The sequence below is a fragment of the Leptodactylus fuscus genome, chromosome 7 (genome assembly GCF_031893055.1).
Source record: "Leptodactylus fuscus isolate aLepFus1 chromosome 7, aLepFus1.hap2, whole genome shotgun sequence".
Taxonomy (NCBI): Eukaryota; Metazoa; Chordata; class Amphibia; order Anura; family Leptodactylidae; genus Leptodactylus; species Leptodactylus fuscus.
In genome coordinates this window covers 63,368,844-63,396,444 of record NC_134271.1, presented here as the reverse complement: position 1 = coordinate 63,396,444, position 27,601 = coordinate 63,368,844, and the positions used below count along the sequence as shown (strand labels likewise).

General features: G+C 38.9%; 1 protein-coding gene across 1 annotated transcript in view; it reads right to left on the bottom strand.

Annotated features, from left to right (window-relative positions):
* LOC142213643 (cadherin-13-like) overlaps nt 1-27,601 on the bottom strand; it is a 157,677-nt gene that overhangs the window by 85,728 nt on the left and 44,348 nt on the right. The window contains exon 2 of the mRNA XM_075282044.1: nt 21,636-21,776. Coding sequence (XP_075138145.1) covers nt 21,636-21,776 — 141 coding nt within the window. The remainder of the gene's footprint in view (nt 1-21,635; nt 21,777-27,601) is intronic.

Below are 27,601 nucleotides of genomic sequence, written 5' to 3'. Positions count from 1 at the left end.
CTATAAATCATCTATCTATCTATCTATCTATCTATGTACGTATCTATCTATCTATGTACGTATCTATCTATCATCTATCTATCTATCTATCTATCTATCTATGTACGTATATATCTATCTATCTACGTATCTATCTATCTATCTATCTATCTATCTATCTATCATCTATGTCTATAAATTATCTATCTATCTATCTATCTATCTATCTATCTATCTATCTATCTATCTATCTATCTATCTCTATAAATCATCTATCTACGGTATCTATCTATCTGTCTCTATCTATCTATCTATCTATCTATCTATCTATCTATCTATCTATCTATCTATCTACGTATCTATCTATCTACGTATCTATCTATCTATCTATCTATCTACGTATCTACGTATCTATCTATCTATCTATCTATCTATCTATCTATCTATCTATCTATCTATCTATCTATCTACGTATCTATCTACGTATCTATCTACGTATCTATCTATCTATCTATCTATCTATCTATCTATCTATCTATCTATCATCTATGTCTATAAATTATCTATCTATCTATCTATCTATCTATCTATCTATCTATCTATCTATCTCTATAAATCATCTATCTACGGTATCTATCTATCTGTATCTATCTATCTATCTATCTATCTACGTATCTATCTATCTACGTATCTATCTTTCTATCTATCTATCTATCTATCTATCTATCTATCTATCTACGTATCTACGTATCTATCTATCTATCTATCTATCTATCTATCTATCTATCTATCTATCTATCTATCTACGTATCTATCTACGTATCTATCTACGTATCTATCTACGTATCTATCTACGTATCTATCTACGTATCTATCTACGTATCTATCTACGTATCTATCTACGTATCTATCTACGTATCTATCTACCTATCTATCTATCTATCTATCTATCTATCTATCTATCTATATAAATCATCTATCTATCTTTTGATGTTATCTATGGGTTTATTTCCTGGTGTATGTTCACATTATCATACATACATAAGCTAGTATGTTTGGACCCTTCCTACTCAGTCTTTGAAGGGTAAATAACATGACATTAAACGGGTTGTCCATACAAAATTGGACATTAAATTTATTATTTAAATAGCCGGAGGTAGTACAAAAAATAAAAAAATAAATATACTCACCTTTCCTCAATGCTCCGGTGCCTCCCAGCGCAGTCCAGTCTTCTCGGTCCAGTGGTGGCGTGCGGTTGAAGTGCCAGACACATGTGGCCATTGAGACCAATCAGCAGCTTCAGCAGAAGGGATCCGTGATGTCACAGATGCAAACAGTATCGCTTTTAGGAGACGCCAGAGAAGCAGGATTGGACTGCGTTGGGAGGACACCGGAGCCCTAGGGGGCAGTTGCCTGGACAACATCTTTAGGCCCCTTTCAATACTCATGGGTTGTGAGCGAGAAGAATCATAGCTAGTGCCACCATCTGGCAAAGTAATACAAAACTGTGCACAGAGTAATATATCAGTAAATATTTAACCCTGTATAGAAATTCCTTGGTCAAGGAAGACCATAGTAACATATGTAGCCCCTCCTATTTATATCTTTCATGTAGGAGACCTAATAGACAACTCTCCAAGCATACTCAACTGTCACCACCATGTTGCAGATGACATTACATTATAAAACAACTTTGAAGGGCTGTGCAAATGAGGCAGTTGGTGCACTGGGGGTGGACCTTCAGCCCAGGGAGCACTGCTTTTGCTATTGTAGTAGGATGGATGATTTCATAGCAATGGAAAGATCAATTCTCACTGCATATGTTGAAAAAGACAAGAGATGGTAGGACTCTGGGAGCTGGAGGCCCTCCCTCCCTTGAAGCCCTCAGAGTGTGTCAAACCCTACCTACCCATGACTCTGAGATCACTGAGTCCTGAGTAGAGATGAGCAAAACTCCCAAGATTCCTTTTTGTTTCAGGTTCAGGTGGATCGGGTCCCTGATTTGTTATGGGTTGAACAAGTTTAGATAGAGACAGAAGTGAAATTATTATATTCTGGGGTCTCAATGCTGCTTAATCATAGGCCTCAGCAGTGACATCACTAGGAGAGAACCAAACATCGCAAAGAAGCCCAAAACAGGTGAGGAAAGGTAAGTATAAACGATTTTTAAGTTTTTCACCTCCCCTAGGCCTCCACCTAAAAAACCCTCAGAGTATAATAAGTTACCACAATACATGTGTCAATGTTTGGATTCATTAAAAGCCAAACAATTGGTATATTCAGGTTTGACCTGGCTTGGAACAAATCGGATTGTCTCTAGTTCTGAATATTCTGCAGACTGGATGGACTCCATGTGCAAATACGTGCATATTGCAGTGTTCAGATGGGAGGCCAAGTCTCTGCTGCTCTAAGGTGCTCAGAATATTTGGAGTCTGACAGTGACCAGGAAAATAACAGTGACTGTGAGGTCTCTAGAGTTTCCTAAGAGTGACAAGCCAGTCATCTGCCATGAGACCATGTAAGTTTTACTGCGTTATGGTCATATGCCTAGTGAGTTACTATTTTGTGGGTACCCATTCTGTGCACTGCCAGTGAGTTGGCATCAGCCCTATGGATTATAAGCGTAAAGTACTAAGAGGTCCGCGTTTTCCTCTGTAGTCCATATACCTCCGCAAAGACATGTAGTTGCTAGAACTGTGCCATCATACTAAGATTTTCAGTAATAAACAGCTAGCTGCCTTATGTTAATGCCTTTGATAGGAATTCAGATTGATGTTATCAGGTTTGGCTCTTTACCTCAACTGTCTAGGTGCCAGGCTACACTGTGGAAAGGTGATGGGCGCTCTCTTTAAAACCAAGATGGATTAGATTCGATGGTAAACGTTAATTACACCTTTCATTTCTCCATCCAGATACATTTCGTTAAACTTAAACATATGGGTTTGGGCAGCGTTCTTACTGTTAAATCCATTTTTTTATGAATACAATAAAATGTATTGCTAAGTACTTAAAAGGGATTTTATAACACAGAAGTTTGAGGCTGTGGGACGTTTGGAATAGATGGCTTTTAAATTATACTCCTCTTTTTTGTGTTGAATATAATTATGTGCATGAGAGGTAGTAGTTCTGATAATTTACAGATGCTTCCAACAGTGAAATGAATATGAAACAGTTTCAGTCGTGTTTCCAGGAATATCTCATTGGCATCTCATTAGGGCACAATGTGTCTGCAGAGCATTGCACCTCTTCCTAGCTTGGAAAAGTCAGGTAATGATACACAATCTGCTATGGCCAGCTGGAAAAAGGCCTATGAAAGTGAATCCAGTAACATATTGGGTAATCCGTCACTGTCTCCGGTGATGCCATTTTTGTTTCATGTTACTATATGGTGTCTTTATCTACACTCTGTTTGCTTTCAGCTGCTGGATATAAATTGCTCTTTCATGTGGTCTACATCAACATTGTTTTGGCTTATGGTGTAAGGAAAACTGGAAATATCTTTGTTTTTAACTACTGTATGTGATGTAATCTTTCAGCTAAAGCATGTATAAAGGGGCCTATACACAATTGATGAAACTCACCAAAATTGTCTGATTTATATGGGTCATCTAGTCGGCATAGTTACTGGAAGATACTGATCCAAAAAAATAAACAGAAATACTAGTGTTGAGCGAGCAGTATTCGTCGAATACCTAGCCAGCATAGGAATGCGTGTAATCAGCCGTACACAAAGGGGTTAAACGCATCGAATCTTTGAAGTGTTTAACCCCTTGGTGTTCGGCTGATTACACGCATTCCTATGCCAGCGAGGTATTCAACGAATACTACTCGCTCAACACTAATAAATACCCAACTTAAAATGCCATTCTTCATAAATCTCCCCATTGACTTTTAAAGGAGAATGTTCTGGGCATGCTCTGTGACTAGTGCAGAGGACGCTGTGCAGGGAAAGGAAAGAACTGATCTGTGACCATTACCTTTTGTGAATGGTATTATCCAGTGTTATCTATACATAACCTGTCATTGTAATTCTGACTGCAATGATGGGATGACTGCTGAAAAGTGATCCCTACAGAACAGAAAGTGACAACCTATTATTAGCTTCATTGGCCAGAGTTTGTAGCATATTTTTGAAAATAGATATTGACATGTAAAATTAAAAAAAACCCACATTTTTAAAAATAAGTTTAACATAAATTTAAAAAGTAGGGCATTTTTAATTGAACATTCCCTTTAAGTCAAATCCTGTAATTTTTTTTTGCCCACCAAAATGCAGACATAGCGCTTTAGGGCTTTTATAAACTATGACGACCATTTCCTGGCTGTTAGGATTGGGTCCCGCAGGATTCTCTCTCAGCTCACAGCTCCACCTGCGGGTCAATCTAACTCTGGCCCTCGGCCTCGGGTAGTGAGGTGTCTGGAGTGTAAGTCCAGCTTGCGGCCTACTGAGCATGCTCAGACTTTTTGGAGCCGCTCACAAGCTATGTGCCATTTCTTCTCTATTGAGCATGAGCGGTGAGGTCATGGCAACCGCCCCTATTGGGCGGGGACTTCCCTTTAAATAGTGTGAGCCGACGCCCACCCGGTGCTCACACTTTGACTGAAGTTTGCTAACGACAGTAGTTCAGGGCTAGGCTCGAGTATCCAGGCAGGTGTTCAGACTAGGCCTCTGTGTGGGGTTTCTTTAGCCTCTATCTACGCTGTAGTTAGTGCCTATAAATCCTGAACTGTCAGCCCTACACTAGGCTAGGAGCGGTGGGCTCTGTTCCAGCCTGAGGCATTGACAGCAGGTGTGGTCCCTGAGGTAGCCTCTTTATACTGTCAAACTTCCTGTGTACTCCTAGCTGCTGCAGGAGCATGTTTTGTTGCTGACCAGGGGTGACTGTTAACCCTTGGCAGCCTTGCTGTTTCAGCTGTACTGTGCACCTGTCCAGTGAGGTTAACTGGCAGGGTGTTGTTGCAGCTTGTTCACATTTGTACCGCGCCACATGACTGCCAGTGTAGTTTAACTGGTAGCACGCTGTTCAGACTTACAGCCGCCCATCTGGGCCTGTGGACCTTGCTGCAGTGTCTGCAGACTAGCGGTTCTGTAGTTAAAGTTTATTTTATATATATATATATATATATATATATATATATATATATATATATATATATATATACACAGAACTATAACACTGGCTTTATGCTATCTAATAGCATACCTATACCATCTGGTTTGAAGAGATCCTAGTAGGGATGGTTAAGGTATCAAAGATTTTTATTAAGGCACAGTGCATCCTTAATAAAAAATCTTTGATACCTTAACCATCCCTACTAGGATCTCTTCATTATAGATGTTAAACCGGGTTGGGACCCTATCCTAGGGGCTATTGTAGGTGCTGGTCACACCATCCCTTAATTATACCATCTGGTTGTTACATTGCTGCAGAGTCACGCAGTCAGTACTGTAAGCAGGCCTTTTCCTCATCATCTTTGCCTATGGACATCAGCCCTAGCAGGTAAGGGGAATGTCAGTCAATAGGCATGCCTACCACACTTCTCAACAATGACTTCATGATTCTGCCACCCTACAACACCACCCCAATAACTCCGGGTATACTATTCGTATACAGAGAACAGAACAATTAAACTTGTTTTGTGGCAAAATGGTTCACCTAAAAATTTCAACAAGGGCTTGGTTGTACTAATCTATAAAACAACTGTTTCTATTGTGCATTATAATAACTCATTGGGTTTATAGTTCTGTAGTTCTGCCAGTCTCACACAGTAGAGAGTTGGCGGAAGCCGTCTAAGTGTATTGTTACAGAAATCTGATTAATAGCGCCAGCTAAGATAAGGAAGGGCATGCTTGACTACCTCAGAAGATTCTTATGACACAGCTTGTGGAGATACATAATCTAAAGGTAACATGCCCCTAACAATGTGACAAGTGGAATTCTGTGCTGTGGCATTGCGTTGTCAAATTTCTGTAACTACAGATTTAGTTGGAATCCTATCAGCATGGTGGTGCAATTATTGGCTTGTCAGTGGAATGAATGATTGCTTAATGGAGTATTTCCTGTTAACAAATGAACAAAAGCAGGCAGTGTTGGCCAATTTATTACTTACAATAGAGTATTTACAATGATAGAAACTTTTTTGATAATTATGTGTCAGCCCTGAGAAAGTTTCATTTGCACTTTGCACACGGATAAGACATGAAGACTGAAAGGTTCCATCAGGGTTTACAATAACTAATTAAACATGTCTCAGAATTAATTGATTTTTGTACAGACTCAAACCCCATGTGGATAGTTATTTAACAAGAAAAAAAATTAATTCCGAGATTTACTTACAAAACAAGAGGCTCCCGTTGTAGCTTGTCAGATAGTTTGGGGAATCTAGCTCACAATCTATAGTAAGATACATACTACATATGTTTACCCTAGTATGCAGCCAAATATGCTCCATGGCAATGTTTCTAATGGAAGACACCTCTGTACAGGGGTTCAATGGGTCACAGTAGATTTGTACACGTGCAATACAATAACAAAAACCTCTAGATAAAATTGAAGGCTTAGGTTTCATGCACACTAACATACTTTTGACAATGGGGGATTCACAAGAGTTGATCAAAGTATGGACACATGCTTTTCAATGGGCCAAAATCCACAGCTGTAGGTTTTGCGGGTGTGTGTCCAGGCAGAATTGAAGATCCGTAGATTTTGGAGCAGGTCCTATACCTATCCTACTTGCTGCTCTGTCAATTCATTTGGATTTTACGGGTCATTAAAACCACAGAAGACATGGATACCAATGGTCATGTGCAGGAGGCCTTAGAGTGGTAAAGTAGAGGCACCATGTATGTATGTGAGAGCTCTATTACAGTTCTGTACAAAAAGGAGCTGTAATATGACCATGCACATGAGCCAGATTTTATGTATAAAAGGAATGTCATGTAAAACCAATGGCATTGTTGAACTTTTTGGATTTATTGCAAAAACTGCAAGTTATCCTCAGTATTGTTCTGCAGTCAGGTGATGGTTCAAAACCCTGGTGATTGCGTGGAATTGTGTTTTTTTTTTTTTTCTTTTAAATGTAGATTGTGAGCCCCATATAGTTAAAAAGACATTCTCCGAGGCCCATAATTCCTTCTCAATACCTGATAACTTCGACTGTGCCCACGAACCACTATCCATATTGACGGCATAGCATTTCCCTCATTACTGGAGAATGGCTCGCACGTTACCACCACTCAGAAGGAAACATTATGAAAAATTCTGGAAGTGGCACCAGCTAGTAAATCCCACCAACACATGGACCAATGTCATCACCAACAATCTCAATAGATAATCCATCTCCCATTAATATTGTAATGCTTAAGGTGGGAGAGACCGAACTTCCCAGGTAGGATGTCATTAATGCCAACGTCCAAGACACTGAGTTTCCATCAGTAATCCTAGGCATAAATGTGTTGAGAAATTGCTATAATGAACTGATAAGTGCCTTGAATTTTTACACACAAGTCATCATACAACATAATGTTGTTGCAGAAAGAAAAAGTGTCCACCAAGATCAAGGACCTTGCATCCCAAAATGAATCCACTGAAAAATACAATCCATCCTGTAAATAGAAAGCTCTCTTAAAACTATGTTGATAGTAACATTTCTTCAAAGCTATGCCTGCATACAGTGATACCAATGGCACTGGAATGCTAAAATACTCTAAATAAAAATAACATTTTAATAGAGGGTCAGACTGATCTGATTTGCTTTATGGGAATTTCTGAAATGGAGAAAAATGGCTCAGGTTGGTTATGGCATGAAATAACAATTACTGGCCTGTTAAGTCTACTGCTGTTCCAGTGCAGTCCCTCCGCCACTACCTGTATGACTGCTGCAGCCAAATACTGACCTCATAACAGATCAGTGGTTGCCTGTAGCAGCCACATATATAGACAGGGACATCATCACTACATCAGCTAAGTAAACCGAGACCAGCAGGGAGCAACAGGTAGCAGTGTCTGTGCAGTGGGATATTATATAGGTACTGTTAAGCAATGGATCTTTTGTTATACTATTTCCTTTTATCCCTTTTGGACAAATGTTATCTTAGATCTGTACGACTAGTAGAGCTGAATGAATACACAAGACACAGACCATAAATCTAGTGTATTCATGAATAGTGTGTTGATGTGTATACAGATCAGGTAAGATGTCACTTGTGATGTCACATTACTGTACGGTAATCACATTATATATATATATATATATATATATATATATATATATATATATAGTCCTATGAAAAAGTTTGGGCACCCCTATTAATCTTAATCATTTTTAGTTCTAAATATTTTGGTGTTTGCAGCAGCCATTTCAGTTTGATATATCTAATAACTGATGGACACAGTAATATTTCAGGATTGAAATTAGGTTTATTGTACTAACAGAAAATGTGCAATATGCATTAAACCAAAATTTGACCGGTGCAAAAGTATGGGCACCTCAACAGAAAAGTGACATTAATATTTAGTAGATCCTCCTTTTGCAAAGATAACAGCCTCTAGTCGCTTCCTGTAGCTTTTAATCAGTTCCTGGATCCTGGATAAAGGTATTTTGGACAAACAATTCAAGTTCAGTTAAGTTAGATGGTCGCCGAGCATGGACAGCCCGCTTCAAATCATCCCACAGATGTTCAATGATATTCAGGTCTGGGGACTGGGATGGCCATTCCAGAACATTGTAATTGTTCCTCTGCATGAATGCCTGAGGATTTGGAGCGGTGTTTTGGATCATTGTCTTGCTGAAATATCCATCCCCGGCGTAACTTCAACTTCGTCACTGATTCTTGAACTATTCTCAAGAATCTGCTGATACTGAGTGGAATCCATGCGACCCTCAACTTTAATAAGATTCCCGGTGCCGGCATTGGCCACACAGCCACAAAGCATGATGGAACCTCCACCAAATTTTACAGTGGGTAGCATGTGTTTTTCTTGGAATGCTGTTTCTTTTTGGACGCCATGCATAACGCCTTTTTTTATAACCAAACAACTCAATTTTTGTTTCCAAAATGAAGCTGCCTTGTCCAAATGTGCTTTTTCATACCTCAGGCAACTCTATTTGTGGCGTACGTGCAGAAACGGCTTCTTTCTCATCACTCTCCCATACAGCTTCTATTTGTGCAAAGTGCGCTGTATAGTTGACGATGCACGGTGACACCATCTGCAGCAAGATGATGCTGCAGCTCTTTGGAGGTGGTCTGTGGATTGTCCTTGACTGTTCTCACCATTCTTCTTCTCTGTCTTTCTGATATTTTTCTTGGCCTGCCACTTCTGGGCTTAACAAGAACTGTCCCTGTGGTCTTCCATTTCCTTACTATGTTCCTCACAGTGGAAACTGACAGGTTAAATCTCTGAGACAACTTTTTGTATCCTTCCCCTGAACAACTATGTTGAACAATCTTTGTTTTCAGATCATTTGAGAGTTGTTTTGAGTAGCCCATGATGCCACTCTTCAGAGGAGATTCAAATAGGAGATCAATTTGCAATTGGCCACCTTAAATACCTTTTCTTATGATTGGATACATCTGGCTATGAAGTTCAAAGCTCACTGAGGTTACAAAACCAATTTTGTGCTTCAGTAAGTCAGTAAAAAGTAGTTAGGGGAATTCAAATCAATAAAATGATAAGGGTGCCCATACTTTTGCACCGGTCAAATTTTGGTTTAATGCATATTGCACATTTTCTGTTATTACAATAAACCTCATTTCAATCCTGAAATATTACTGTGTCCATCAGTTATTAGATATATCAAACTGAAATGGCTGTTGCAAACACCAAAATATTTAGAACAAAAAATGATTAAGATTAATAGGGGTGCCCAAACGTTTTCATAGGACTGTGTGTGTGTATATATATATATATATATATATATATATATATATATATATATATATATATATATATATATATATATATATTGGTTTCTGAGAGGATTATGGTTTGGAGCCATTGTACAGGCAGCTGTAGAGTATAATAGAAGTAGCAAATTAGTAACTCATGTTACACCAATTCTGATGTAGATTGCACCTATATATGAATTGTAAAATGGTCATGAAGGTAAGCTATGTAAAAGAAAGTAATACCTAAAATCAAATTTTCTTCTGCCACTCATTCTTTTGTAGTACAAATCCATCTATCCTTATTACCCTTAGACACGGTTTACAATATGAATTGTCTCTTACCGAGAGCTCCTTTATTGAGAGAAATATTTAAATGCAGCGCGACATAACAATCCCCCACCTAGTACGATCAGAGGATCCTTGCTAAAGCTGAGAACAGTGGCAGAGTAATGTACTGGAGAATAATTACGACCCACTGGTGGGATGTGGCAGTCATGTGAAGCCATTTATGATTTACCTTCTAAGAATTAGCAAATCAATTCAGGGAAAATATATGTTGAGGATTCTGCTTTCACGTCAAGTCCTGCAGAAGCATAAGGGCTAATGGGCCAGATAAGAGAATGATTTCCTGCTGTATTGACACGTAGACCACCTGTCGCTGTAATGAAAGCCCTGTTCTTCTCTTCAACTCCATTAATTTTTTACTGTGCCATGCAACAAAACAAAACCAACACAGAATAGAACCTTGGAAGGAATATTTTTCCTGAAAGCAACCTAGAATTTTCTCAAATAATTAGATCTCTAAGGACAAATTGGGAAATCTAAATAAAGATACCTGACCCATAACAAATGCAAGCACTGGGTGTACGTTAGCTGTCTTATTTTTATGAAAGCAGAGATAAAGCGGTTAATAGATTATATTTACTTGAGTCACTTCCCTCCATGGTCCTTCCAGGAAACATTTGAGGTCTGGAGCAGTGACAGCTACTATTTTATATACGTAAATATTTAATTTTGACATTTATCTAGAGCCAGCATATTCCACAACTCGTATAAATCCATGATCCAAAGCAGTGAATTTCCTTCTACAAACACACACTAAGACACACACATATTTCAATAGCCTCCAACCTGTGGCTCCCCATGGGTTACAAAACTACAACTACATCGGTCAGTGGCATCGGAGAAGAAGAAAGATAACCTAGTATTAGTAGCTTAGTCTTAGTAACCTAGTATTGTGTGTTTCAAACAGGGAGGGATGACTATGGACAATATATGGATCCTATACAGACACTATCCTGGTCAGATCTGAATTCTTAACTTAGGAGTTTGGTGCTATCCATTGACCACACTCAATGTAAGAACAAATCCTTCAACCTGTAATGGCTGCCATTAAACATGATAGTAAAAGGAAGAATGGTAATGTATCATTCAACATGACAAAATCCATCACTCACACACCATGTATATGACCTAGTTTGTCATGACATTGGCAACAATGACAGCTTCCCATTGTGCTGGAGTGATAAGAGGATCCTCCATTGTCTTGAGTTTTTTCAGATAAAACCTTCATATGACAATACAGTAACAATTCCACTTTCCCTCAAATGCCAATGATTCTTTTCCATGCTAACTACTTTGCATTTGTCTTCACTCTATTACCCTATGTAAAGTTTTCAAGGCAGGGCAGCAGGCCATCCAACCATGTACTGTATATCATAGAGAATCTTGGCTCCATGTGTGGTTTACATTGTACAGAGGCTGGCCTGCCTACCTTGTACACATGATAGGGTATGAACACTCTCTTACTTTTTCTTCTAGGTCTATCCACCAATTCCATGCTTCATCTTCTCTCACTGGGACCCCTGTTGGCCACCTAATCTGTCTACCCTGTCACAGATATAAGAGCATGAGTTGTTCATGATAGTATGCAGAATATAAATCAATATACCACTAGCCAAATGAATTCAAACGTACCTTTGTAGATTGACTATGCTCACTACATGATCACTAACGTGAACTTATTTATCTCTTTAGGATCATTGAGCACTATTTCTATCAAACCTTGAAAGGTATAGATGATAATCTGGACTAGTCTGGTTGGACCAAGGAAGACCCAAAATCACACTGGCCAGGCAACTTTTCCATAAGCTGTGTCCGAAGCTATGAAGTCATGGCCTAAGTTATATCATAATACATTCAGCACCAGTAACATAAGTTATACCAGCCAGCTTTACAAAGTTATCTGCATTTAGCCATAGAAAATCTATATTTATTGCAGTAAAAACAAGTAAATTAACATCACCCTGAATCTACTACTTAGAAGCCCATTGTTACTCATCATTGTCTTCAATGCCACATATGAAAACACTGGTGTTATTATATCAACAACACTCCACAATGAACATCATCAGTCTCATTTATTTCCTTTTAATCATTATCTAAAGAAAACAATTATCTCCATTTAGTCAGGTGCTTCAGCACGGTACAATATGGAAATGTTCTACTGAGTTACCGCCGTTCTACAGGAAATCAATTACTGATGCCGAACAAAATTTCTCTGTAAACGTGTAGGAAGAAATTAATAGCCAGGGAAATGAATTCTATCTAAGGAGCAGGTCCTTCAGGCACAGTAGACTCGTGCTATGTCTGTCGTGTTTGACACCGTGTTGCTGATACAAATTGAATGGCAGTACTTTACACCAGTCACAGGGTAATACAGATTTTTTCCATTTGACTTAAATTATAACATTGGGTTCTGGAATACTCTGGTTACTATCTTTCTTCACATCATATTTACTATTAATTTTAGGTTACAGCTATATGGCAACTTCGGGACCTTCACAAGATGTGGTAAAATACAGTTATGAGAATAGCTTTGGCATAACCTCATTGCTTTCCTAGGTCAAATAAATTGAGGCCAAACAGTGATGATTGCATGAATTCTGGTTTAGCATGACCACCATGCCATGCAAAGTTATCCAGAGAACTTTTCACCAGCTCCACCAACTCCAAATCTTTGGACTTGATAGAGGGCAACAAAATGAAGAGTTGCGCTCCTTCTGCTCGATGATGAGCTGCAAACCCACCCAGGGATTTCTTTCAAATCCTGGGGAGAATATGCAAGACCCAAATAAAGAGACATTCTTCAATTACATGGGGTGCCTTTAGGCCGGGGCTGGATCCAGCTGGGATTGTGTGAACACTGACCGTATAAGAACGGGTAAAAAGTCTAGAGCCCAGAGACGATGCACTCCTGTTATAGGACTTGGTCAACACGCCTTGAAGTATGGTTAAACAAGCTTTTAATATACACAGATAACACATTTCAGGGTATGATTGCATACACGCAACACACACCCCTTCATCAGATCTCTATTGCCTGAAGTTAGAGTTTGGTATGTGGTGGGAGCGCTACCGCTACCCACCACATACCAAACTCTAACTTCAGGCGATAGAGATCTGATGAAGTGGTGCATGTTGGTTGTATGCAATCATACCCCGAAACACGTTATCTGTGTACAATAAAAGCCTGTTTAACCATACTTCAAGACGTGTTGGTGTTGACCAAGTCCTATAAGAGGAGCGCAACGTCTCTGGGTACAGGAGCTATATGTTCTAGACTTTTTAGCAACTCCAAATCTTTGCATCCTTCAACAGGTGCCACTTCATTGATTCTGGCGCAGTTGGAATTTTTCCTCCATCCACCTCTGCCCTTGAGCAGTAATTTGTGTTAGTTTCAGAAACCAATTAGGCTCTCAACTGTCAGGTTGCGATCTCAGACTATCTGCTCCAGCGGAGGACTGCATTAGAGGATTCAGCTATTTCAATGAAAAACAGAATTATTGCAGCTCAACTAAGCTTTTAGGGTATGTCTGTCAACCAGCTTGTCACCTTTTTTTCAAGGTCATTCAGCAGAATTATGAATGCAGCTCTGAGGGTTAATATAGGTTGTAACTCAGGATCAATTAGAGATAAGATATTAGGGCAAATTTACTTACACTACCTAATCATTACACATAGTAAATCTAGACAACCAGTATTAAAGTGTGTGGCTGATGTTGAATGATAAATCTGGCATACTTTCAGACTGTCTAGATCAGGGGTCAGCAACCCCCAGCACGTGTGCCAAGAGTGGCACATGATGCTTATTTCTCTGGCACGGACAGCCCGAGTCCTAATTCAACTGTTTCGATCGGACCAAACATGACCGAAACAAAACTGTTATTATAATACTGTGGTGTCTCTTCAGACCCCAGAGTATAATAACCGGAGCCCCAGGGGAGGTGATAAAAAAAAAAATGTTACTCACCTTCCCTGTGCTCTGCAGCAGCTTTGTTCTCTTGAGCACTTCTGCATGAAGTAAGAGACCGCTGATCTTGCCTCAGGGGGTCACATTGGCGCCATTATGAATAATGACGCCGACGTGACTCCTGACACGCAATCAGCGGTCACTGATTTCAGGTAGAAGCACCAAAGAGAACAGATCCACTGTGGAGGGAAGGTAAATAACATTTTTTTAATGTTTGGCACCTCTCTTGTCCCTTCACTTATTATACCCTGGGGTCTGAAGACTCCACAGTACAATAATAGCTAGTGAGTGGCAAAAATTTGAATATTATAAAAGTTGGAATATTATACTGTGTGCAGGGGCCACTATGGGACATAATACTGTGTGGAGGGGCCACTATGGGATATAATACTGTGTGGAGGGGCCGCTATGGGACATTATACCATGTGCATTAAACGCATTACTCTGTATAACGGTGTGTTTTTGTACAAAAAAATGCAGACTTTTTTTGTGCAAAAATGCACCATGTGAATGCAGTTTTACTTCAAATTAAAAGTTCCAGTGGCCTAAGACTATAGCTGCATCCAAATACATAGTGTGTTCCCACCATAAGGATGCTGCTGTATGGTGCTATAGTGCTCCAGAACACATACACTTACCACTAGTTGAGGCCTGCACATGTACTCCTATTGCTTCTAATGGAAAAGTAAAGTTGCGTCCCTGGAAATGGCAGTAAACACGTGTCCTAAAGCATCTGGTGGTAGCAATTCTGTGTTATGGTTTGTGGTATATGACTTTAGTATAGGGGTCGCCAGTCTTACAATTATTGTCTGACACTCCAAGTACCTTATCTTTGATATTTTAATTTAAATCGTCACGCCAAACAAAAAAGGTTACCTACCCCTGGTCTAGTCTAACGTTACACCATCACATTTTCATCTGTATATTTTCCCTAATATTCACAAAATGACTCAAGCTTTACATATATATCCATGGTGAAATAGTTTTTTAAGTAAACGTTTATTTTTTCATAAATGAATAGTGCAGATGAAGGGAACAAACTTCTACTTCACTAAAGACAAGTGCCTCTATTCTCTTTTTACTTCTAGTCTTTACACCGTATATTGCTACTGAAATGAGACAAACCTTCTAGTTTTGCATGTATTTAGATATCTCAGTGGTGTGACCTTTGCCATAAATGTAAAATCCAATTTGTTCTTGCAATTAGAACGGTGACTATAGAGTTCAGGTAGTAATCTTTAGCCAATGGCAGGGTTGTAAGGCCATAGAAATTCAGAAACGTTGTATAGATTTCTACGGGCGCTGGATACTTGGCTGTGTTTGAGAGACATTTGACCCCTGTTCTGTTCTTCAGCCAGACTGATATGCATTCTAATTGAGTTGTTTTTTAACCACACATTGTATCCTCTGCTGCAGAGCTATTGAATGCCGTGCTTCATCAGGCAGAAGAAACAATGGCTGCACTGCTATCCCAAGAGGTTCTGCACATGCTGCCTTCTCCTATTCTGAATATGGCCGCCCAATGAGGCAGCAGAATAATTTGCAACAAAATTTCAGAATTGTGAGGAGAAAAATAACTTAATATCCATAAGGTTTTCTGCATGTGTATAATGTCACTTTGTCCATGGAAAACAAGCCCAGGTTGTTCATTGCAACGTTATACTCCATACAATATAATACAAGTGCTATATATGTAAAAGAGACAAAGATATTTGCATGTTCCCCATGTGCTTAGAAAAATAATTATCTGGTTATATATATGCTCAACTCCAGATGCTTCCTCTGCGGTGAAAACCACAGGTCCAAAAGCCTCACCAAGAAAGAATGAATTCTTGGGTCCAAAGACTTTGAGTATCAGAAAATGAAATGTACTACATGGACAACCTGTCAAACAGGAGATGTTGTAAAGCAGTGAATGTTCAAATACATGGTCATTCGTGTAATAAATGGACAGATCAAGAGTTGCTAATACAAAAAGCTCAGTTTGGGTTTATAAAGGGGAGTAAAGAGCAGGAGCCATATACCATAAAACTACATTGTGAGATATCCTCTTCAACAAATGTTCCAGGCAAAATTTCTATGTGTTTTGCTTAGTGCTGAGCCAGAAGGAATGGGGAATGACAAATCTGCTGTTTGTTGGACATGTACTACAGCCTGCATAGCAAAATATGCGAAAGCGAAATATACAAAGCTATACTTGGGCTTACTAAAGAATGCTCTCACACGTCCTACAGGCTGTCAGGGAATGTTGAGAATTGTAGTTTGGCAACGGGACAACCACGGGTTGAAGTCCACTGTCTGATACCAGTGTTCATTATCTGATGTTCTTCTCACCAGCAAATAGAAAGTAGAAAAACACTGGAAAAAGAATGCTTGTCAATGTCACATTGACACCCACCCCCCCAACAAGTCCTATTTTACAAGCTGGCCTTTGTTAATAGGATCTCAACAGAATTCTGTTTTCATACAGGGCTGTGCAGTCCCTGCGGGGAATACTGAAGTGTTTGATGTACAGTAGACTTTTCATTCTCCAACGGGGTCAGGTTTTCTGTTCGGAGTTTCTTCAGATGTGTTTGCTACTACAACATCACATGCTGTCTGCGCCATCAATAACGCTTTACAGCCTGTTGTTTCACTACATATTCCACTGATCTTCATTTTTATTTAGTACGACATACAAGTCATCATATGCAAAACAAACACCAATGAAATCATGATCGCACTTAAAATAAGGTGCGCTCTGTATATTTCAGCTTGCGGAAGGCAAGGATGACTCTTTACTCAATGGTACGAGCTATGTCTGTTTAACGCTGGACCACAATCACAATAGTGCATAGAGGACCTCAAAAGTTAAATCTGTACTGGAGGTGACAGAAATACCTAACCTACAGGAAAATATATCTGTGTGCACATAAACACCTCGAGAGAATATGCAGTAGAAAGTACCATCTAATAACCAACCCTAGATTGTTGTATAGTGCTGTACAACACAAAACATACAGGTGCTATACCATATCAGATAAATATAATACAGCTAAACCGCATCACAGCCAGGAAAGAAACACGTAACATAGTAAATGACTAGTGCTATAGTATCAATTACCCATCCATGATGTAGGTTTGCTGACTATATCAGATTCTTTGGACACTCTGCACTGTAATTGGTCAAGCTGAGCCATGAGGAGGCTCAAAGACAAAAATGCCCTCCAAGACAAAAGGGTCTGATGTTTCTTTCCATTTCCATACCTTTGGATCAATTCCTCACCACGATGGCTACTAACAATGCAGCTGTTGAGAAGAACCTGGATACGTTTTTACTCAGTAGCAAAAAGCATTGGAGGAACTCTTGTCTTCAATGGTTCTATAACAGCCCCATGGTATGCCTCTGTAGTGTACATTCCTTTGGTTAGTTGACAAGATATGATGACAATTCAACTTTTTCAGCAAAAAAAAAAAAAAAAGAAGGAATTTGTATTTCCATTATATAAAGTGATGGCATATTTTAGGGTGTGAAGGAGACACAACACTAAATCAGCACTGTGGCCCCTTATTTCTTGGGATCCCAGAGTTTGGATCTCTTTGATTATAGGAATTGGTGTATCTGGTGTATATCAATGCCTGGCCACTAACTGGGGATGAATCTGCAGCACAACTTCAGCTACAGTTATCTGTACAGTCAGGAGCAGAGGGAAACCTACAGCTCGGTGGCCTCTTCATTACCAGGATCACTGGATCAGACAAAGGCTGCTTTAACCATATGGCCAACATCCGGAATATGCTGATAAGTTGAAGACTATGACCATTCACTCTCTGCTTCACCATTGGGCCTCTGTATCTGCTCCTGCTGTCCTGGTAGCATGAGGCTCAATGTCGGCAGTACTTACATTGCACCTGGTACTCCCTAAAGGCTCCCTGACCAGAGACAGAAAAAAACTAGGGAATGGGGTAAGCTGAATATTAAGTGTTGGATTAACAAAGTCCACTACAAAGACTACATCCATTTTTGAGCACAGAAAGTATATCATTTGTTGGTCTAAGGGCCAGTTCACATGGAGTTAACGGGCGCACATTCTGGCACGTATACACATGTCAGAATGTGAGCGCTCAAAACAGAATCACATTCATTTCAATGTGTTGTTACGGGCGTATAACGTGCGTAATTTTGCGCGTGTAATTTTGCGCATTATACGCCCGTAACGACAAATTGAAATAAATGTGGTTCTGTTTTGAGCGCTCACATTCTGACACGTGTATACATACCAGAATGCGCGCCCGTTAACTCCGTGTGAACTGGCCCTAAGTTTGGAAGAACTTCACCTGTGAGTTGAATTTAAACTTTCTATATCTGTACAGAATAATTTTCAATACTTAAACATGTTTAATGTGGTAATAACTAATACTGAGGGACTATACACAATTGTAGAGGCCATACGTAAAAGTGGCTGTTTATAAACATCCGATAGGCTGAATGTAATACTGTTCAGATTGGTGCTAAGATTGTGCTGTGACTTCCTACTGGGAGAGGGGCTGAAAGAGTTGCTGTAGTTTTAAAGCTTACAAATATAATATACACCAAAGGCAATTTTTTTTACACCTAATTTGTACAACTTGTACATTCTAAACATCCTCTAAGCAACCGAAGAAAAGTTAACTAGCAATAAACTCCAGAAACATAACCACATGTGGAGAGCAGGTGCAATCGAATTATAGTCCTCAAACAAATTTCTGCTGACTCTGTATCCCCACGTTTTTAAAGCATTAAACACACATAAAAAGCAATGCAAGCATTTCTATAAATAGAAGGAGAACATAGACTCATAAAACACCAACCCTGCCCTTATCAATGTTTTATGTAGTTATGAGAAATGAGGACTGTAAGGAAACAAGCTGGAAATTGTTTTGTTTCCAAGCTCTCCTCTATGCACATCTCTATTTCATAACTTTGTTAGACTTCTATGCTTCTTCATCATGGAACAGACTGATACACGAGCTGTCTTCCCAAATTTGCTGAACTATTTGGCTATCACAAGAAACCTGATTAAAAAACCATTACAAGTATTGTAAACTGCAGCAGGCGACCCAAATGTGTTATAAAAATGAGTAAATGGCATATAGTATAACAAGGACTATCGCTACAAAGTGTATACATATTGGGGCACTTTGAAGATATCTTCTACATCCCTTGCTCTAGTTTCGAGTTTCTGGGTAGTAGTGAACACAATGGGTCAGAAATTTTGAGTTGTTGGGTTTAATGAACAGTGGGGTAGATTTACTAAATCTGTCTAAAATACAGCGTAATCTTAGATTAGACCGTCTTAAAATATGCCAGATTTTTCTCAATATCTGATGCAAAGGAAGAATACAGCAGATTGGGATTAGCATAGCTAAGACATTGGTATGCCCAAAGAGCTTAATGGAGAGAGTCATGCACTTGGTTGACCTGTCTTCTTCTTCCTTTTCTCCTAATTTAGACCTTTGTTGGTCATTCAGCTGAATAAAATATAATTATGAGAGCTTAAAGGGTTTGGATACTGTTAAACCAATATTTAGAAATCAATGTTATTGTTTGTATATTAAAAAGTTGTACAATTTTCAAAATTTGTCATGGTTTTCTGGATCTCTGCTTGCTTACATTCCTTCTGCTTACTTCCAGTGGATAAAAATCAGTCCTTGGACATGTGATATACCGTCCATGGTCATGTGATATACTGTCCATGGTCATGTGATGATCACACAGGTGTACGGGGCGTTCACACTTGTGCCCATGTTCGCCTTGTGCCATTCAGCTGGGTTTCCATCCTCAGCTCTGAGAAACTGGACAGGCAACAGCTTCCCGGCAGTCAGTCTTAAAACACATTCATTTGAACGCTCCCATACCAGGCAGACGTCTAATTAATGAGCTGTGACTATAATAACCAGTGCACCTGTGAGTTCATCACATGACCATAGACTGTATATCATATGACCATAGACTGTATATCACATGACCATGAACTGATGTTTACCCATTGGGAATAGGCAGAATGAATGGAAGCAATCAATCAATCAATCAGAGATCTACAAAACTATGATGAATTGATATACAATGTATATTGGAAAATTGTACAACTTTTTATTATAAAAACAATAAGATCTGTCTTTCAATATTGGTCTAAACACGGCCAACCCCTTTAACTATCGAGAGAAGTAAGGGTTCCCTGCTTGGTTGGTACACCCCTTTAACGTAAGCATTTATGTTTCCTGTAATCTCAGGTGAGACGTGTTCAGTCACGGATAAAAGTCGACTATATTGACTGTGTATTTTCAGTACAAGAAAAAAAGCTGCTGCAATGAACAGAAGTTTTCCATCTTCCCAAATACGAAAACAACAATGATACAGTAGACAAAGGCTTCACGGTGAGCCTTAAAAGTAGATTACACAAATCAAACCATGGTGATTAATACTGAGTCAGGCCCATGGCAGGAGCCGTGATTCATATCTGTGGTGCCAGTGCTCCAGGGCAGTTTCCCAGCCCAGATTTCTTTATTAAGGCCTTGTACCATTTTGTCTCCGGTGAAAAGTAGTTGTCTTCTACAATTGAATATTGCTTTATGTAGTTCATAACCTCGCCTGAGCAAAGTAAAGTCTTTTAGTCTGGCTCTCAGGCAAGAAAAATAAGACAATGCTCACATTCCAACTACGCTGAGCCAGAGACCATTTTTTATTTTATTTTTTAATTTTTTTTTTTTTATTGGAAGTTTTATGTGTGGCTGCTGTCACTTTGTATCTATGAAAACAGCATCCAGTTATCTGGAACATGATGCTTCTGAAAGCTGTTATTACATACATGCTGCCTCGGGCACACTGTTACTTGTGAGTATTAACAGAGAAACATTGTACAGTCTTTAATCCGCAGTGATCGTGCTCATTGCAGCCTGTAAAGGATTAGTCAATCTTACAGTATATTGAGTGGAAACATATCGACCTATCTACCAATGTATCTATCTAATCCAATAGTAGACTTAATAGTATGCTACTGCATTTTCACATTCTCAAGTTTCTAGAGTTTGTAATACATGGATGAATATAAAGGTGCAGTACTAAAATGTAATGGGGTTCTCCACTATGGACAACCCCTATTGTTTAAAGGGTCCTTGTGCTATAACTGACTGCAGTGACCCTATGATCACTTATTATCTGTGGGGAAAACTGGAAGAACGAGTTCAATATCCCTGCAGCACCACCAGGGACATTAAAAATGACACAGTTACCCCTCAAATCAGTGGGTTGTCTATTACACAGGACAGCATTGGTTCCCCAGAAAGAGGGCAAGATACTCTTTGTAGCTGCACCTCAAGAATATTACCTTGAAGTACCATAATATGCATCACATAAAAAAACTTTTTTACTAACCCATCAAAATATATACTTAAGAAAAGCCACACATGTAAGAAAAGTAGGTACCAAGCACTTACCTCCTTCTTGGTAAATTCAGGTGGGTGGTCATTTTTATCATCAATGACGATGGTGGCTGTGGCTGTACCGATTAATCCCACATCCAAGCCGGCCATGTCCTTAGCCTCAACTATCAGCTCATACTGAGGGGCTATCAATGTCTGTAAGGAAATAAGATATCAGTAACTAGAATGATCTTATATAATGATCTAGTACAGATACTGTTTTACTGCCTTGTAAACTTTAAAGTAGAGTTGAATATGTTTCATGCCTCTAGGTTGCCAGAAGCAAGGCTGCCAAAATCTGTAACAGGTCCCCCCACACCTAACTTGTGGCATTTCTAGTACTGGTATTTTCGTATGTGCCAGAGGGGCTTCCTCAAGCAAAAGATCCCAAGAATGGCCAATATCTCTGCATTCCCTATAGATACACCCCTGTAGGTTACCTTCATTTTAAGGAAATAAAAAAAAAAACACATGTATTAACATTTTATAAGAGAGTCAATGCCTGTCACCAGTCAGACTGTAAAAAAGAACAAGCAATGCTTGATGACACGACCCCTAAACTCTGGCTGAATGTGCCTGCCAAGGGCTTTTGTCCCCCTACCCATTCAAAACAAATGTTTGACATGTGTGATCAAGATGAGTGCACAAGTGACATTAGGAACTTCAGGACAAGAATTTCTGCCTGCCTAACCTTTCTGTATGTGGTGATACAGCCAATAAGGTTATGAGAAATATGTTGGATTGACCTTTCTGCTCATGTTAGTGAGGATTGGGCTGTATGAGACATGGGGAGAGTAATGGTGTCAAAACAGGAATAAATACTAGTGCCCGGAAGACACATGCTAATTGAAGAAGGTGTAGAGTATCTCACAGTGTGCAGACTACATTGCATTTCAAAATGACAGTGCTGAGTATGCAGGGGTAGACTTTTCATTTTAGGAGTCTCAAGAAAAATAATGTCAGGCACTCCCAATCCAAACTTTTAGGATTTGCCCCAGATTTACTAGAACTGTTCCATTTGCAAGTCAAAACACCTCTTTATTGGTCCCCCCACAGGGTAACACCTCTTACTGGCCCCAATATAGTAGATGTTCACCTTTATTGACTCCCATAGTATAATACACCCATTGCTGGTATATTTCCCCCTTTACAGGTCCTTACACTGAATATTGTCCCCTTTTTGGCCACTACACAGTATTATGTCCCATTTACTGGCCCCAATATATCATATTGCCACCTTTATTGCCTCTTACAGTACATTGCCTCCTTTAATGGACTTTATGCAGTATATTTTCCCAGAATATTTTTCCCCTTTTTTGACCCCCCCAGTACATTGTCCCCTTTTTTGGACCTTCACACAGAATACTGCCCTTTTTTTTGCCCCCTAAACATAATATTGCCCTCTTTTTGGCCCTCATGCATAATATTGCTCTTTTTTTGTCCTCATACAGTAACTACCCCTTTTTTGGCCTTTCACAGTGTAACACAGTAGGCTGCTATCTATTAGATTACTCATCCTGACATTATTCAGCAATCAGGACATACTATGTAGCCTACCCTGGAGGCCAAAGCAGAGGCGAGCCTGGACAGGAGTAAAATATCGACCACTACGTGTTGGAATAATCAAATAGGTAATGGACTAACCTAACATAACACAACCACCCTCTGTATGGAGCTTCTCTGAACATTGGGGCATCACGCAATAGCTTGGGTTGCATTATGGCTATATCCACCGCTGTGTATATGACAGAATTATTATTGTGGTGTAAAGAGTAGACTAGAGTCATATGGGGATCTAAATACTGCAAGTTGGCACTTTTACACCCACTACCAGTGAGCACCATTGCAGCAAGAGGCTATATGTAATCATTGGGCTCTTTTAGTAGTTTCAATCTTAAAATTATTTGAGAAACAGGTATAATTTGGGGAGAAAAATAAAATTATATGGAAACAGTTCACGCTCAGTAACCATAAAAAAATCTGCTACCTCAGCTATTCCAAAACATTAGTTTTCAAATTACAATGGAAACATCAAGGATACATTAGTCCTATTCCCCAGCAGGGGATGCGGTGCCCGCAGAGTAGGCACGGATATTTCTTCAAGAAAGGAAAATTCCATAGCCTGGAAATAACAACTATAGCGAAATAAAAGTGCCCCCTTACTGGTTGTTTTCACAGTAGTTTTTTTTTTTTTTTTTTTTGTCTTTCCAAGATTGCAGATTTCTTCATAGAAGTGTGTTCTTCAGTATGATGGTTTCTGTGCCAATTTACCAGCCAATGTTGTTTCACATAGAACGTTCCACAAGTGAATGAACATAAGGGCTCTGATTATTGTTATACAGATTCATGATGATCATTTATGACATGTCCATAATATAGGATATGAATGTCTGGTAGAAGGAGGCCACACCTCAGCCACTCTCCCATCTCCAGAACAAGGGTCCCGACATGTCTGGTGCTATGAGAATAAGCACAAATCTAAATATAGACTTACTGATATGTAACTAAAAGAATTAAAAGGTTTCAATTACAAGATACATTTAACAGACTTTTTATGATATATATATATATATATATATATATATATATATATATATATATATATATATATATGTTCCTTAAATATAGATATTTACATATGGTGACAGTATCATAGCAATTATATTTTTATATTTGGTGACAGTATTATAGTAGTCATAATCTTGCACATACTATACAAGCATTACTATAATAGTTATAATCTTGTGGGCATTATTATAGATGTTATATTCTCATACATAGGAAAATATTATTTTAGTTGTACATGGGAACAGTATTATAGCAGCAATACTTTTCTACTTATGATTCAGTGTTTTAGTACTTATACTCAAGTACATAGAAGGTGATATTATAGCAGTTATATTTCTGAACTTAGATTCAGAAAAACAGTAGTGATCTTCTGCATAAGAGAATATTCTTATAGCAGTTATATACTTGAACATAGGGGTATTATTCCAGTGGTTATATTCCTATACATTGCAGTAGTATTATTTTAGATGTGCCCAGGAACACTTTTCTTGTAGCTATATTGTTGCACATAACATATAAAACACAGTGTTAGGGTACGTTCACACGATGTAACGTGGAGCGTGATCTGGCACGTCTACGCGTGTCAGCAGTTTGCGCACTCAAAAAGATCCCATTGATTTCAATGGGAGTTACGAGCGTATACGCTGCGTTATTTTGTGCCCGTAATTTTGCAGCCGCAAATAACGCGGCGTATACGCTCGTAACTCCCATTGAAATCAATGGGATCTTTTTGAGCGCGCAAACTGCTGACACGCATAGACGTGCCAGATCACGCTCCACGTTACATCGTATGAACGCACCCTTACAGTAGTTATATTTGTGTACATCTGGGGCAGTATTATAGTATTCTTATTCTTGCTTATAGGGGCAGTATTACATTAGTTGCTTTCTTGAATATAGGTTAGAATTATAGTAGTTACATTATTGTATATAGGTAACATCATCAAAGTACTTATATTCTTGTGCATAGAAGTCATTATTATAGTAGTTTCTGTACCTAGGTGGCAGTATAATAGCAGTTATATTATTGTGCACATAGGCCAGTATTATGCAGATATAGTCATAATATATTTGGGGTCAGCATTGCAGAACATATCGGCAGTTATAGAGTAGTGAAATTATTGTACATATTGGGTAGTATTATAATAGTTATATTAGTGTATATAGATGGCAGTACTATAGTAGTAGTACATACCATAGAGGTAATATTGCAGTTTTTATTTTGTTTGTTTGATGTTGCAGTACTAGAAATGATATATGGACAATCGCATACAGCCCCCTATATTTTCAACCTAAAGTCAATGTTGTACTTCAGGACCATGGAGAAGTCAAGAGACAGGAAAGGAAGAACCTACATGTGACTGGTTAGAATGAAATAACAGATAAGGGGTTACATTGTCATTTACTGTCGCTATTTGCTGTAATAAATATTCTGATCTGTTAACTAATTTATATTAAAAAGATAGGAGTTGGAGTAGTATAGCATCTTTAATAGTTAATAATAGATATAAATAATAGATAATAAATAATGATTCTAGCCTGTTAACAATGAATTCTTATTCAGGGCTCGTTCACATCTGCGCCCGGGGACTCCATTCTGCAGGTTTCCGTTTCCTGCACAAAACTGGGCAGGAGATGGAAACCTGCAGTCATGTTTCAAACCCATTCATTTGACTTTCAAGGCAAAGCTTTGGGAACACCTTCACAGTGGACCCTTTAGGAATCAGGGGAGGCAATAGTTACACCACTGGTTATGTTTCATGAATTTTTTACTTTCCTGTAGAGGCAACTGCCTGCCATATTTTCTGTTACAGATATGTCTACAGAACCAAGATATTGTAACTTTTGTTTCTAGAAGCAATATTTTCCTGAATATAGTCCAAAAATACTGGTTCATATGCAGCTATTCCCTTGGCTCAATGCAGAGGAAAAAGCTAGTTCTTCAACAGCACTGAGATATACAAATGTTAATCATAGTAGTTAAAAGCAAATAGCCACTAGTACACGTATTTCTGCGGAATGCAGACACATAAAATATAGTCCTTTAAAGTGCAGAAAATGAGGCAGCGCCAGACGGACGTAAAGTTCATGCTTTTTTTTTTTTTTTTTAACACACATTAAATGTTCAAGATTTGTACAAGGCAGTAAATACAATTCCTCTCCCCTCCCTCAAATTCGTCATCCCACCTTTCCCCCTGCTGAGGTTCCACTATTGTAAGGTGGTATTATTCACTTCTCATCTACAGGTACCAAGCCAGATTACTGGCAAAGTCAGCAGGAGACAATTGTAAGAGGAAAAAAATAAATAGCTGTGCAAAGTAGACAATTACAGTAAAAATGGGTATAGCACACGATGAGCATGAACATGAAAAAAAATCACGTTAAATGGCATTAAATAGAGGAACAGCGACGGTGGTGAAAAATCTCTTACACTGAATGTATTTGTGGTTTTGTGTATTGATTGTGTATTGACAGTGTGACATGCAGTGTTGTTGTTTCTTTGACGTGCTCCTGCGGGGAATGGCACTGGCTATGTATCACTGTAAAATGGCATACTGAATATGAGCATATTTACAGTACCGCAAGGCAGACCATGAGGCTTCTGGAAAGAGGAGATCCTGATTAATCTGATCACTATTGCTAATCATTGACAAGGACTGGAGCTGGACTGCCCTCTCCAAAGGATCGTCATTTAGAGTCAAAATCCAGAAACATAGCGGTAGACCCATTTTATTCTTTGGTGTGCGGCCACCTTTCTTCTATGTACTGTATGTTACATCCATAATTTATACACTTCACTTTCAACCATTACCTACTCCTGTGAGAGTATGTACTTATGACAGGCTCTAAAGTAATCTCATACCTTGTGTGAAATTGCCCTTTCTTTAACCATAAGTAGTGACCATGCATTCTCCAGTGAGTCCGTGTAAAGAACAGTTGTTTTGCATTGAGTTTTATTGCCACTATTTACATATATGTAAACAGTTATCTTATTATTCTTGCATTCTTTTATGGTACAGTAGAACAGGGTCCCTGTTAAGGAATGAACTATGCTATTTGTTTTATACTGTTTTGCATTTTTTATACCGTTTATTAATAGCTATTTGCACATACTAGTTTTACACTGGTCATTCCAGTGTTAATCTGCCATTTCTGTGTTGCTGAGACCATTTGTTCTGGGTTTCTAGATGGTGGGAGTAGCAAGGAGCCACTGGCGTAACTACTGGGAAGCAGGTTCTGCCAAAGGGCCCTGGACATTAGGGGGCCCCTGATATGTTTTTTTTCTTTTAAATAGGCCGTTACCTGCTGGAGTAGCCCTATTTACTTACCGATCCCCGCTCGGGTTCAATGTCGCCTGCGCTTTCCCTTCTGTGGAGGCGACTGTGATCAGGAGCAGGGATCTATAAGTAAGG